The sequence below is a fragment of the Heteronotia binoei genome, chromosome 17 (genome assembly GCF_032191835.1).
Source record: "Heteronotia binoei isolate CCM8104 ecotype False Entrance Well chromosome 17, APGP_CSIRO_Hbin_v1, whole genome shotgun sequence".
Taxonomy (NCBI): Eukaryota; Metazoa; Chordata; class Lepidosauria; order Squamata; family Gekkonidae; genus Heteronotia; species Heteronotia binoei.
In genome coordinates this window covers 47,604,610-47,619,939 of record NC_083239.1, presented here as the reverse complement: position 1 = coordinate 47,619,939, position 15,330 = coordinate 47,604,610, and the positions used below count along the sequence as shown (strand labels likewise).

Here is a 15,330-nt window from a genome sequence, read left to right as displayed (position 1 = left end):
AAATGGCTGCTTTGGAAGATGGACTCTGTGGTATTATTCCCCGCTAAAGCCCCTCCCCTTCCAAACCCTGCCCTCCTCCGTTGATGTCACCCCTCTTCATCTGCGTCTTATCCTTCTTTCCAAGAAAGCAGTATTGCTGAAGGTGGGGAAGGATGTTCAACCTCTGAACGTTTAGACATTTAAATAATGTGCGGCCATGTTGGTGGAAGGGAGTCGGTAACAAATGACGGCACTGTCGCTAGCCAGGTAGGCCCCGCAATGGTGTTTACTGAAGATGAAGAAGATGATATTGGATTTATATCCCACCCTATACTCTGAATCTCAGAGTCTCAGAGCAGTCACAACCTCCCTCCCCCACCCCCCAACAGACACCCTGTGAGGTAGATGGGGCTGAGAGAGCTTTTCTAGCAGATGCCCTTTCAGGGACAACCTCTGTGAAAGCTATTGGTCACCCAAGGCCATTGCAGCAGCTGCAAGTGGAGGAGTCCGGAATCAAACCCAGTCCTCCCAGATAAGAGGCCACACACTTCACCACTACACCAAACTGGGTCTCATACGCTTGTCCCATACACCAGGGGTGGCCAACAGTAGCTCTCCAGATGTTTTTTGCCTACAACTCCCATGAGCCCCAGCCATTGGCCATGCTGGCTGGGGCTGATGGGAGCTGTAGGCAAAAAACATCTGGAGAGCTACCGTTGGCCACCCCTGCCATACACTTCTCAACATTGACAGGGAACCACTGTGTGAGGTCATCTAGAGATTTGGGCTAGGCGGTCACCAATGTGCGGTCATGATCGTTGGACGAGACAGGCTCGGACCTTTACAGAAACAAAAGATGATTTGGTGTTGGCACAAAATGTCATTTTCCCCTCCACTCCCTGCCGGTGGAGTAAAGTCAGGCGGATCCTTCACAGCGAGTCTAACTTCACTTTCAACATGCTGTTGTTACTACCCTTTTGGGGAAAAGCCTGGTGTTAACAATACCAGCCCTCGGGGACAATGGATGCTATTTTATCCAACCGCACCGTTCCTGCCAGGGATGAATCAGTTCGTGGGCACTTCAAGCCCGCCACCTGGGCACACAGATGGCATAAACAGACGCAGCTGGGCAGCCCTGAGGGCCTTGGCATTGCCACAGAGAGGGGGAGGACGAGGTGCCCCAAACGCTGAGGAGAAGCCGGGCTGGCAAAAGGTCTCTTTTGACCACACCATTCCTACAAGGGGCGAGTCAGCCAGTGGGCAGCTGCGGCCTTCCGCCCACTGGCATGAACAGATGGCATCGCTAGAGAGAAACAGCTAGGCAGATCCTGGGCCACCTTCCGAAGACTGCCAGCTCCTGGTTGGGAAATTCTTGGAGATCTGAGGAGTGGAGGATGAAGAAGGGAAGGTTTGGGGGAAGGGAGGGGCCTCAGAAGGGTATAAGGTAGGGTTGCCAATCAACAGAGTTCGGGTAGCACAAACGAACACCGTATATTCAATTGCTCATAAATTGCTCATTCCATATACGCAAACCATACAAACATATTCTTAAAGTCCCAGTGCACTGTATTCCAAAACGTGCTTTTAAGATGCAATCTTCGCTTTCTTGTAAGAAGCGTTGGAGAAGAAAATAGAGACTGGTTTCGGTTGCCAAGTCCAATTCAAGAAATATCTGGGGACTTTGGGGGGGGGGGGTTGGAGTCAGGAGACTTTGGGTGAGGAGCAAGGTTGCGACAAGCATAATTGTGCTCCAAATGCCTTCCCTCCATTGGAAATAATGAAGGATGGAGGCAGCTTCTTTTGGGGCTCATAGAATTGAATCCCTCAGTCCAATCTTTTTGAAACTTGGAGGGTCTTTTGAGGAGAGGCACCAGATGCTATGCTGCAACTTTGGTGCCTCTACCTAAAAAAACAGCCCCCCCCCCAGCACCCCAGATACCCGCAGATCAATTCTCCATTATTTCCTATAGGAATTGGTCTCCATAGAGAATAACAAGAGTGCCAGCAGACATTTCCCTCCCCCTTCCGCTTTCTGATGACCCTGAAGCCGGGGGAGGGCCTCCAAACCAGGGGATCCTCTGCTCCCGCCTGGGGATTGGCAACGGTGATAAACCTGACCTGTCACTCATCTCCACGGCTCAACTTGCTGTGAAAGACTCACGGAGAAGTTAGCAACCCAAACTGCTAACTACACGCCCCTCACTCCTGGCTTTTCATCGGATGCATCTCCAGTTTCGTGGACGTTCCCATTTCACGTGCGCAGCAAACCCCTGCCCCACCCACAGGCCACTTCGTCCTCATGGACTTCGCCTGCATGCTTCCCCAGGTTGCATCAACTTCCCCCTTTCTCAGCACTTCTCAGCACCACTCCCTCATGGCCACCGGCCACGCCCGCCCCAACCTTCCAGCCCCACGAACGGCAGGAGATGTGCATTCGGTGTGCCGGGACGCCTGGGTTCCTTCCCCTGCTGAGGCAAGAAAACTCCACATGGCGTGGGAAACTCTAAACCAGGGGTGTCAAACTCATTTGTTATGAGGGCCGAATCTGACATAGAATCAGTGGAGGGACGGTAGCTCAGTGGTAGAGCATCTGCTTGGTAAGCAGAAGGTCCCAGGTTCAATCCCCGGCATCTCCAAAAAAGGGTCCAGGCAAATTGGTGTGAAAAATCTCAGCTTGAGACCCCGGAGAGCCGCTGCCCGTCTGAGTAGACAATACTGACTTTGATGGACCGAGGGTCTGATTCAGTATAAGGCAGCTTCATATGTTCATAGAATCCTAGAGTTAGAAGGGACCTCCAGGATCATCTAGTCCAACCCCCTGCACAATGCAGGAAACTCAGAAATCCCTCCCCCTAATTTCACAGGATCCGCATGTGTGTGTGTGTGTATATACACACACACTTATTTTGCAAAAATTTTAATTGTTCCTTTTTTCCACTTACATATTTTTGAAATTTTTACTTCTTATAAAAATCAAATGATAGCCTTATGGTTGCGGGTGGGCCCCCTATGTCTCCTGGCAACCAATATTTTTAGTCCCACTCCGCCACTACCTCTGGGGGCCTGATTCAGCCTAAACTCTTCTTTCCCACTGGCCTTTCTCCTTTGCCCCCTGGTGTGCAGGGAAGGGGTGAAGATGGAAAGAGGCTCCACTTCTTGCCTAAACATCTATCTGATATTCTCATGCCAGCAAGTCGGAGCAGCAGGGGCTGGGGGTTGTCCCGGGCTCCGGAGTTCTTTTTTTTTTCAGCGGTGGGCATGCAGATGAAAGCATAGCCGGCTGCACAGTACCAGGCGGGGGAAGGGGGAGAGATCAGGCCGTGGGCCTCCCGCATTTCTGGCACCTTCCCGTGACTCAGAGCCGCGTCACCTCCTGCTCTGCGTTCCCCCGCCCTGACTCACGGGGAGCCGTGACTGCCAGGCCAATGAGCCGGAGGAAGAAGAGGAATGGCAGGTATGCAGGCAGGCAGAGGCGAGGCGGAGGGGTCTGCAGGATCTCTGCTCTGGAAGGAGGGAGGGGGTAGGGTTGCCAAGTCCAATTCAAGAAATATCTGGGGACTTTGGGGGTGGAGTCAGGAGACTTTGAGGGTGGAGCCAGGAGACATTAGGGGTGGAGCCAAGATAAGCATAATTGAGCTCCAAAGGGAGTTCTGGCCACCACATTTAAAGGGACGGCACACCTTTTCAATGCCTTCCTTCCATAGGAAATAATGGATAGGGGCACCTTCTTTTGGGGCTCATAGAATTGGACCCCCTGGTCCAATCGTTTTGAAACTTGGGGGTATTTTGGGGAGAGGCACTAGATGCTATACTGAAAATTTGGTGCCTCTACCCCAAAAAACAGCCCCCCAGAGCCCCAGATACCCGCAGATCAATTCTCCATGATTTTCTACGGGAATAAACCTCCATAGGGAATAATAGAGTTCCCAGCAGACATTTCCCTCCCTGCCCCCCGCTTTCTGACCACCCTGAAGCGGGGGAGGGTCTCCAAACCGGGGGATCCCCTGCCCCCACCTGGGGATTGGCAATCCTAGGAGGGGGGAAACATGCAAGCATTCTTGCACCAGCATCCAGTTGGGGAGACCACATCCCCTTCTGGAATCTGGGGAAGACCCTCCTCGGAATCCAGTTCAAGAAATATCTGGGGACTTTGGGGGTGGAGCCAGGAGCAAGGGTGTGACAAGCATCATTGAACTCCAAACAGAGTTCTGGCTGTCACATTTAAAGGGACCGCACACCTTTTTAAACTCCTCCTCTCCATTTTGAAATAATGAAGGATAGGGACAACTTCTTTGAGGGCTCACAGTATTGGATCCCCCGGTCCAATCGTTTTGAAACCTGGAGGGTCTTTTGAGGAGAGGCATCGGATGCTGTGTTGCAAATTTGGCGCCTCTAACTCAAAAAAACAGCCCCCCACCGAGCCCCAGATCCCTGTGGATCTATCTTCCATTATTCCCTATGGGAATCAGTCTCCACAGGGTATAATGGGAGTGCCCAGCAGACATTTTCCTCCCCACTCCGCCGCTTTCTGATGACACTGAACCCTCAAAAGCACTTTGTAAACACTGGCTCTTTTAGGATTAGGGACGATTTTGTGGTTTGCAGAAGTGCCGTAATGCTTAGCAATTATTTAGTAATTTAAAAAAGTATATATCCAAAGTGCTTTACATGCTTAATCTAACTAGCAACACCGCTGAAAAGTAAGCCCAAAACGTTCACCTCCACACTGTAGATCGATGGGCAGATTGAGACTGAACAACTGGCCAAGGATATCTAGGAGCTCGTTAACGTTCATTTGAAAAACATCAAGATTCTAGCTAGCTACTTGGTAATATATATATATATATATATATATATATATATATATATATATATATATAATATATATATATGAGAGTTAAGATAAGACTAAGATAGAGGGAACTCTGGAACTGAATTAATAATTATGAGCGTTGTGTTTAATAAGCGCTAAGTGATTATTAGAGAGAAGGTTAGTGAATGATATATATATATTTTTTCTTCTTCTCTAAAGATTCTATAATTGTGAATTTACCTTTAATATGCTTTTAATTTGTTTTAAATACCGGCGGAGGTCATGAATAAGAGTGGGGGGGGGGGAGGAAAATATGTAACGTATAGGAGAAGTATATTTGAATTTGAATAGATGAATGCATTTCAATATATTGCAAAAAAACAGTTTGGTGACATAAGATTCTAGCTAGCATTGCCAAGTCCAATTCAAGAAATATCTGGGGACGTTGGGGGGTGGAACCAGGAGACATTGGGGGTGGAGCCAGGAGCAAGGTGGTGACAAGCGTAACTGAACTCCAAAGAGAGTTCTGGCCATCACACTTAAAGGGACCACACGCCTTTTAAATGCCTTCCCTCCACTGGAAATAATGAAGGATAGGAGCACCTTCTTCTGGGGCTCATAAAATTGGACCCCTGGTCCATTTTTTTTTTAAACTTGGAGGGTGTTTTGAGGAGAGGCACTGGCTGTTATGCTGAAAATTTAGTGCCTCTCCCTCAAAACACAGCCCCGCCCTAGAGCCCCAGATACCCACAGATCAATTCTCCATTATACCGTATGGGAATGGGTCTCCATAGGAAATAATGGAGAGCCAAGCAGACATTTCCCTCCCTCCCTCTCCAATTTCTGATGACCCTGAAGCGGGGGGAGGGCCTCCAAACTAGGGGATCTCCTGCCCCCACCTGGGGATTGGCAACTCTATCCCTCCGCCAGCCTCACCCTCTTGTCACACGTAAATCAGGCCTTACTCCAGAGTAAACCAGGGGTGGAATTCTAGCAGGAGCTCCTTTGCATATTAGGCCACACACCCCTGATGTAGCCAATCCTCCAAGAGCTTACAAGGCTCTTTTTTTGTAAGCTCCAGTTGGATTGGCTACATCAGGGAGGCGTGGCCTAATATGCAAAGGAGCTCCTGCTAGAATTCCACCGCTGTCACAGGAATGCAGTGTGGAGAGGCCGTTGCTGCTGCCTGGAATGAACTAATAATAATAATAATAATAATAATAATAATAATAATAATAATAATAATCTTTTATTTATATCCCGCCCTCCCCGCCGAGGCAGGCTCAGGGGATGTGTATGTATGTGTCCAGAGGAATGCAGCTTTGCCCACAGATGCTCTGGGGAGGCACTTCCTCTTCGGACAGCCCTGACCCAGCTGCTGATTCAACAAAATGAAAAACCCCTCCAGCCAAAGCAGCAACCCGCAGTGCCCCCCCCCAGGCGAATCATCGGCTGGCCTCTGGCAAAAAGGGAGGGGGCTGTGGTCAGGATGCTTGGAAGCTCTTGGGAAAGGTCCAGAGCCCTGGGATGAGTGGTCGACGGTTTCCGAAGTGACGGGAAGAAGAAGCCCTGCAGTGCCAAGATGGTCGACAGCTCCACCCTTGCAAGCTTGTCCGGGGCTTCATCTGCAGCCAAGCAGACTGCCCGGTCTAGGCCTCGGAATCTAATTTCAACTCAGAGGCCTTAAGCCTAATAAAAGAAACCCTAGCCTCTGAGTGTATGCAAAGCGTCCTTCAGAAATGCGTAAAACCATCTGGGATGGGAGCAGTGATCCCTCTAAGCTGAGTTAGCGTGAGCTAGCTCACAGATTTTTAGCCTCCAGCTCACACATTTTTGTCTTCGCTCAGGAAGGATGACCCCAAAGCACAATAATTTACGCAGTAGCTCACAACTTTAATGCCAGGAGCTCACAAAGTAGAATTTTTGCTAACAAGACTCTGTAGCTTAGAGCACGGATGTCAAACATGTGGCCCGGGGGCCGAATGAGGCCCCTGGAGGGTTCCTATGAGGCCCCCAAGCTACTGGCTCTTGTCTGCTTCCTCCTCCTTCCGCATTTCAGCTTCCTTTGCAAGCTTGCTCAATTGTTCAGAAGCTACAGAGTAAAACCTTGATTTTCTCCATTGGTTGAGGCTCCTCCCCCTCCTGGTCCCCTGGGGAAGGAGGGAAAGAGCCAGAGCTTCCTTTGCCCAGTTCCCTGGATCCCACAAGAGAAATACAAAGAAAGCACCTTTAACACCAATAAGTGCTAATGTCTTAAGCATGTTTTAAGTTTAAAAAAAAATCTTTAATTGTGTTTGTCTGTGTCCTTTAAAAATGTTATATCTCTGTTAAAGGTAAAAAAAAAAGGTAAAGGTAGTCCCCTATGCAAGCACCAGTCGTTTCTGACTCCGGGGTGACGTCGCTTTCACGTTTTAACAGCAGACTTTTTACGGGGTGGTTTGCCATTGCCTTCCCCAGTCATCTACATTTCCCCCCCAGCAAGTCGGGGACTCATTTGACCGACCTCGGAAGGATGGAAGGCTGAGTCAACCTGGAGCCAGCTACTTGAACCAGCTTCCAATGGGATCGAACTCAGATCGTGAGCAGGGGGCTCTGACTGCAATACTGCAGCTTTACCACTCTATGCCACGGGGCTCTGCTACCTAATTTTAAATAAGTACACACATGGCCCAGCCCGACATAGCCTGGCCCGGCGCAGCAAGGTCTCATTTATGATTTGGCCCTCATAACAAATGAGTTTGACACCCCTGGCTTAGAGGGAACATTGGATGGGAGGGGCAGCTCAGAAGTGAGGTTGCCAGCTGGGGAGGGAGAAAGAAAGACTGTCCTTCTTCTATCCCGGGGTGGCCAAACTGTGGCTCGGGAGCCACATGTGGCTCTTTTGCAAATATTGTGTGTCTGTTAAAGTCCCCACCACTGCTTGAGAGCGCATTTGCTCTTTAAATCACTTCTCCCAGCCAAGTCAGCCAACAGCTTGGGAAATGCATTTAAAGTTGCTTTCTTTCCACCTCTCCCTCCTTCCTCCACCTGTTTCCCTCCTTTCTTCCCTTTCTGGTGACTCTCAAACATCTGATGTTCATGTCTTGTGGCTCTCAGACATCTGAGGTTTATTCTATGTGGATCTTACATTAAGCAAGTTTGGCCACCCCTGTTCTATCCCTTCAGCAGAGTTTTGATCTGCAGAAATCGAAAGCCTTTCACAGCGTTAGGCTTGCCAGGTCTGTGTTAGAAAATACCTGGAGACTTTGGGGGTGGAGACAGGAGAGGGCGGGGTTTGGGGAGGGGAGGGGCCTCAGCAGGGTCCAATGCCACAGACTCCACCCTTCCAAGCAGCCATTTTCTCCAGGGGAGCTGATCTCTGCCAGCTGGAGATCAATTATCAAAGGGGGAGATTTCCAGGCCCCATCTGGAGGCTGAGAAACCCAAAGCACAAGGCTTTCCGTGAAAACCAGCCTCTGTACAACCAACAAACTCACCAAACAATTCAACAATTACAAAAGCATATATTAGTTCATGATAGACCATACAATTAGTCCTTAGCAAAATAAGGAACATGTTCACCAAGAATCAATCCAGTCTTTACAGCAATCAATGCTCAGTTCATTCCAAGGAATCCTGGTGAAATAGTTGCAGCCAGCAATCCAAAAGGTTGAAAAGAACAAGGTCGTACTGGAACCCTTCTTTCGCACAGGCTTCTTCGAGCTTTTTACAACATTTTCATACCCTGGCAAAAAACGCTGTGTTTTGAGGTAGAGGCACCAAATGTCCGGCATACCATCCAGTGCCTCTCCCCGAAATAGCCCCCAAGTTTCAAAAAGATTGGACCAGGGGGTTCAATTCTATGAGCCCCAAAAGAAGGTGCCCCTATCCTTCATTATTTCCTATGGAAGGAAGGCATTTAAAAGGTGTGTGGTCCCTTTAAATGTGATGGCCAGAACTCCTTTTGGAGTTCAATTGTGCATGTCACACCTTTGCTCCTGGCTCCACCCCCAGTGTCTCCTAGCTCCACCCCCAAAGTCTCCTGGCCCCACCCCCAAAGTCCCCAGATATTTCCTGAATTTGACTTGGCAACCCTAGATTACAGCCACTCATGTCTCTTTGGCGAAGCAACATGGAACTTGAGGGGATTTTTCTTCCCCTACCTGAAGACACAGACCCTCTCTCTTATTCAGGGCTATTTTTGTAACAGGAACTCCTTTGCATATTAGGCCACACCCCCTGATAAAGCCACTCCTCCAAGAGCTTACAGTAGGCCCTGTGATAAGAGCCCTGGAAGCTCTTGGAGGATTGGCTACATAAGAGGGGTGTGGCCTAATATGCAAAGGAATTCCTGCTACCAACCCCCCCCCCTGAGGATAAGTATTTTAATGAATTAATCCCCACACTCAGGACTCCAGGGAAACCACCCTCCATTTCCTTCCCTCTCCTTGGTCTATGCCTGGGGAGCCAAACTGTGGCTCTTGCACATATATTGTGTGGCTCTTGAAGCCCCCACTGCCCTGTCAGCTGACTTGGAAAAGGAGTTCGTCTCTTTAAATCCTATGTCCGAGCCAAGCCAGCTGGCAGCTTGGAGAATGCATTTCAAGTTGCTTTCTTTCCTCCCTCCCTCCTCCCATCTATTTGCCTGCCTTCCTTCCTTCCAAAATCTGACGTTCATAGCTTGCGGCTCTCAGACATCCGACGTTTATTCTATGTGGCTCTTACATTAAGCAAGTTTGGCCACCCTGCTTTAGATAGCCTAATATGCAAAAGAGTTCCTGCTACAAAAAACAAAACAAAACCCTTGCCTTTGCCTATTAGGCCACACAGCCCTGATGTAGCCAATCCTCCAAGAGCTTACAGTAGGCCCTGTAAGAAGAGCCCCGTAAGCTCCAGGATGATTGGCCTAATATGCAAAGGAGTTCTTGCTACAAAAAAAAAGCCCTGCTCTTTTACACGTTTGACCTACCTAGAAGGTTTGCTGTGACAGTTCCCTGAACGCTCAGAGTTCTCTGAACCCTCGAAAGCACTGTGTAAACACTGACTCTTTTAGGATTTCCCCCATGAGCAGTGAAATCCATGTATACACACACATACACACACACGGCAAATTGGCAACCTTTGCTCCGTCTGTTCCCACGCTCTGAGCAGCCCCCAGCCAACCCAAAGCATGGGGGGGAAGCCACCTCCATAGAAAAGGGGACAAAAGGGACCACGGGCTGGGGACAAGAGAGGCTTTCAGACACAATGAACAAGGACGTGAAAAGCAGGGGGAAAGGGAGGGGGGCGGTGGAATGAGGCTGGGCAGAGAGCGAGAAGGGGGGGGGGGGCTCCGATCCATTCACGGTCTCTCCCCCTTTTAGCTCCCAGAATTCCCTCTTTGTGGCCAACGGAACGGAGAGAATATAAAAGACGATTTGGGCTCAGCCGTCCAGAGAGCGAGTTCCAGAAACCAAGTTTCATCTGAGCACGGATCGCCTACTTTCCAGAATCAGTCCCAGCCAAGTGAAAGCAAAGAGCGGGGCGCTTTTAGAACAGAAGAACACAAGAGAAACCGTGTTGGATCAGGCCAATGGCCCATCCATTCCGACACTCTGTGTCACACAGTGGCCAAAAAGCCCCAGGTGCCATCAGGAGGTCCACCAGTGGGGCTAGAAGCCCTACCACTATTATTCCCTAAGGAGACTGATTCCCATAGGGTATAATGGAGAATTGATTTGCATGTATGTAGGGCTCAGGGCGGGGGGCCTGTTTGGGTTTTTTTAGGTAAAGGCACCAGATTTTTAGTATAGCATCCAGTACCTCTCCTCAAAATAGCCCCCAAGTTTCAAAAAGATTGGATCAGGGCGTCCAATTCTATGAGCCCCAAAAGAAGATACCCCTATCCTTAAATATCTCCTATGGAAAGAAGGCATTTAAAAAGGTGTGCAGTTCCTTTAAATGTGATGGCCAGAACTCCCTTTGGAATTCAATAGTGCTTGTCACACCCTTGCTCCTGGCTCCACCTCCAATGTCTCCTGGCCCCACCCCCAAAGTCTCCTGGCTCCACCCCCAAAGTCCCCAGATATTTCTTGAATTGGACGTGGCAACGCTACCAAGAATACAGAGCATCATTTTTTGTAGAAAAAAGCCCAGCAGGAACTCCTTTGCACATGAGGTCACATCCCTCTTATATAGCCAATCCTCCAAGAGCTTGAAAGGCTCTTTGTACAGAGCCTACTGTAAGCTCCAGGAGGATTGGCTACATCAGGGGTGTGTGGCCTAATATGCAGTGGAGTTCCTGCTACAAAAAGCCTTGATATTAGGCCACACCTCCTGATGTAGCCAATCCTCCAAGAGCTTACAGGGCTCTTCGTACAGGGCCTACTGTAAGCTCCAGGAAGACTGGCTACATCAGGGGTGTATGGCCTAATATGCAAAGGAGTTCCTGCAACAAAAAAGCCCTGATATTAGGCCACACCTCCTGATGTAGCCAATCCTCCAAGAGCTTACAGGGCTCTTCGTACAGGGCCTACTGTAAGCTCCAGGAAGACTGGCTACATCAGGGGTGTATGGCCTAATATGCAAAGGAGTTCCTGCAACAAAAAAGCCCTGATATTAGGCCACACCTCCTGATGTAGCCAATCCTCCAAGAGCTTACAGGGCTCTTAGTACAAGGCCTACTGTAAGCTCCAGGAGGATTGGCTACATCAGGGGTGTGTGGCCTAATATGCAAAGGAGCTCCTGCTACAAAAAAAGCCCTGGATAGGGTATTTTGGAGGACGTGACCTCATAGGGTCCCCCTAAGCCGGAAGCAACTTGACAGCGCAGCACTTCCTATCCATTGCATATTGCTCTAACCATTGCACCATCCTGCCTCTCTTGCATACATACCCTCTGGGCAGGCCAGTTTTCTGCCCAAAGTAGCCAAGCAGCATCCAGTCTCACTCACCTTTCACAGCCAGCACTGAAGGGCTCTGGGAGAGAGGGTCGCTCAGGGAGTTGAGAGGAACGCTGTCTTGCAACCACATCACCCGCACCGGCTCCGGTGGGCCCTGAGCCCCGCAGGTGAGGTTGAAAGGGGTCTCAGCCGTCACCTCCATGTCTTCGGGTTCCTCGGCAAAAAAGGGGAGACCTGGGAACGAGGTGATTGGGCATTAACGTTAGCAGTAAAAAAAGAAAAGGTCCCCTGTGCAAGCACCAGTCGTTTCCGACTCTGGGGTGACGTTGCTTTCACAACGTTTTCACGGCAGACTTTTTACGGGGTGGTTTGCCATTGCCTTCCCCAGTCATCTACGCTTCCCCCCCACCAGCAAGCTGGGGACTCAGCCTTCCACCCTCGGAAGGGTGGAAGGCTGAGTCAACCTCGAGCCAGCTACCTGAAAACCCAGCTTCCGCCGGGGATCGAACTCAGGTTGTGAGCAGAGCTTAGGACTGCAGCTTTAGCACTCTGCGCCACGGGGCGCTTCAATTAATGTTAGCAACGGGTTTGTTAACAGCATGTGGAATTCACTGCCACAGGAGGTGGTAGCAAAAGAACAACGGCAGCACAATATATGGAATACAAATATATCATAAATATTGTGCAAAACACACTCTTGAATAGTTTGTACAAAATTAAGTATATTATATTATGTTATATAATGAACAGCATACAAAAGTAAGCATACATTCATACATTCAGGAAATTAAAGCCAAACAAGAGTCTCAAGTACAGTATTACAGGGAGGACCCCTCAAAGTCTCTTAGTTTCCCAAAGAGAGTACTAAGACTCAACAATAAAGTTCCACAGGAGTCCCTCCGTTGCTTGTGGGCTTCCGAAGGAAACATTCTTGCCTTCACGCAAACTCCGGTTTTAATTGCGTTCCGCTGCTCCTGCAGCTTCCTCATAAGCCAACTGAAAATTCCAGCCAAGTTCTCTCTCAAACGCCCATTTCAGTATCTTAATTAGTTTTGGGGGGATGCTTTGGGTTGCTCCATGGCACAGAGCGGTAAAGCTGCAGTCCTGCAGTCCGAGCTGTCTGCTCACGTCCTGAGTTCGATCCCCACGGAAGCTGGGTTCAGGTCGCCAGCTGGAGGTTGACTCAGCCTTCCATCCTTTCGAGGTCGGTCAAATGAGTCCCCAGCTTGCTGGGGGGGGGGAAGTGTAGATGACTGGGGGAGGCAAGGGCAAACCACCCCGTAAAAAGTCTTCCGTGAAAACGTTGTGAAAGCAGCATCACCCCAGAGTCGGAAACAACTGGTGCTTGCACAGGGGACTGCCTTTACCTTTATTATACGCAGCAAGGAAGAATGTGTTTCTTCTAATTTGATATGGACGTTTCCCTTTAAGGGCTTTGTTGCTGTTATATACAAATCGCAACTATGGTGCTACACAGTTTGCTATTATTTACTAGGAGTTAAATTTAAGCAAGGGGGACCACTGGCACTGGCAGCAGAGACAAGAGTGCCTCTGAGCATGTGCAGCGTTCAAAGTGTTTTACCTGCCAGCCCCAAATACGCTCCGCCAGAGAGGACGTCAGACCCGTTCACCGACACAGCACACTGGTAATTTCCCATGTCCGAAAGCTGCACAGAAAAGATGCTGGTGGGGAGAAGAGAAGAGAACGTTCACATAAGAACATAAGAGAAGCCATGTTGGATCAGGCCAATGGCCCATCCAGTCCAACACTCTGTCACACAGTGGCCAAAAAACCCAAGTGCCATCAAGAGGTCCACCAGTGGGGCTAAAAGCCTCCCCACTGTGCCCCCCCCCAAGTACAAGAATACAGAGCATCACTGCCCCAGACAGAGAGTTTCAACAATATGCTGTGGCTAATAGCCACTGATGGACCTCTTCTCCATGTTTATCCAATCCCCTCTTGAAGCTGGCTATGCTTGTAACTGCCACTACCTCCTGTGGCAGTGAATTCCACGTGTTAATCACCCTTTGGATGAAGAAGGACTTCCTTTTATCCGTTCTAACCCGACTGCTCAGCAATTTCATGGAATGCCCACGGGTTCTTGTATTGTGAGAAAGGGGGGAAAAGACTTCTTTCTCTACCTTCTTTATCCCATGCATAATCTTGTAAGCCTCTATCATGTCACCCCTAGAGTTGCCAAGTCCAATTCAAGAAATATCTGGGGACTTTGGGGGTGGAGCCAGGAGACTTTGGAGATGGAGCCGGGAGTAAGATGGTGGCAAGCGTAAGTGAACTCCGAAGGGAGTTCTGGCCATCACATTTAAAGGGACCGCACACCTTTTAAATGCCTTCCATCCATTTGGAATCATGAAGTATAGGGGCACCTTCTTTTGGGGCTTATAGAATGGGACCCCCTGGTCCAATCTTTTTGGAACTTGGAAGGTCTTTTGAGGAGAGGTGTTGGATGTTACCCTACAAATTTGGTGCCTCTACCTCAAAAAAACAGCTTCCCCGGAGCCCCAGATATCCATGGATCAATTCTACATTATTCCCTATGGGAATCGGTCTTCTTAGGGAATAATGAGTGCGCAGCAGACATTTCCTCCTCCTTCGCCCCCCGCTTTCTGATGACCCTGAAGCGGGGGGAGGCCCTCCAAACCGGGGGATCCCCTGCCCCCGCCTGGGGATTGGCAACCCTAGTCACCCCGCAGTCGACGTTACTCCAAGCTAAAGAGCCCCAAGCATTTTAACCTTTCTTCATAGGGAAAGTGTTCCGACCCTTTAATCGTTCTAGTTGCCCTTTTCTGCACACAAATGCCCGAAGATGCTGTAATGTTCAGGCTGAGGAGGAAGCCGGAGCGAGGAATCCCTCTTTCCAGAGATGGACAGAATTCTGTCCCAGATCCTCTCCTGCATTGAAAAGCTACCGGCTTCATGCTTGTTTTGGAGGCTCGTTTCCCAGAATTTTATGCCTGTTTATAGCTGCTAGGCAGATGTCCCTCCCCACAGGAAGTTGACACACAAGACAGGAAGTCCTTCTCCTGCTCACAGGGTTGCCAGCCTCCAGGAGAGGCCTTGAGATCACCCGGAATTCCGACTGATAACCAGACTACAGAGGTGAGCTTCCCCCAGAGGAAATGGCTGCTTTTGGAGGGTGGATGCCAAAATGCCTTACATCACGGCTTGCCAACCTCCAGGTCGGGCCTGGAGATCTCCTGTTATTACAGCGGCTCTCCAGACGACAGAGAGCAGTTCTCATGGAATAAGTGGTTGCTTTCGAGGGTGGACTTCATGCCATTGGGCCCTGTGGAGGCCCCGCCCCTTCCCAAACCCCGCCCTCCCCAGACTCCACCCCTCAAATCCCCAGGTATTTCCCCACCCAGAGCTGAGAACCTAGATTATCCCTGCTGAACTCCCTCCCCTCCTCAAACCGCACCCTTCCAAGGCTCCACCCCCAAGCTTCCGGAAATTTCCCCACCTGGCTTTGACAAGCCTACGTTTAAGCCCCCTAGCACAGGGGTAGCCAAACTTGCTTCATATAAGAGCCTTGTATAATAACTGTCAGATGTTTGCGAGCCACAAGACGTGAACATTGGCTGTTTGAGAGCAGCATGGAAGAAAGGAAGCAGGAGGAGAAGGAGGTGGGAAGGGAGCAACTTTAACTTCACACGCCTTCTC

General features: G+C 49.7%; 1 protein-coding gene across 1 annotated transcript in view; it reads right to left on the bottom strand.

Moving 5' to 3' along the window:
• The window catches only part of AXL (AXL receptor tyrosine kinase), a 93,731-nt gene that overhangs the window by 46,175 nt on the left and 32,226 nt on the right, over positions 1 to 15,330 (bottom strand). The window contains exons 3-4 of the mRNA XM_060257575.1: positions 13,234 to 13,334; positions 11,703 to 11,885 (exon numbers count right to left, since the gene is read on the bottom strand). Coding sequence (XP_060113558.1) covers positions 11,703 to 11,885; positions 13,234 to 13,334 — 284 coding nt within the window. The remainder of the gene's footprint in view (positions 1 to 11,702; positions 11,886 to 13,233; positions 13,335 to 15,330) is intronic.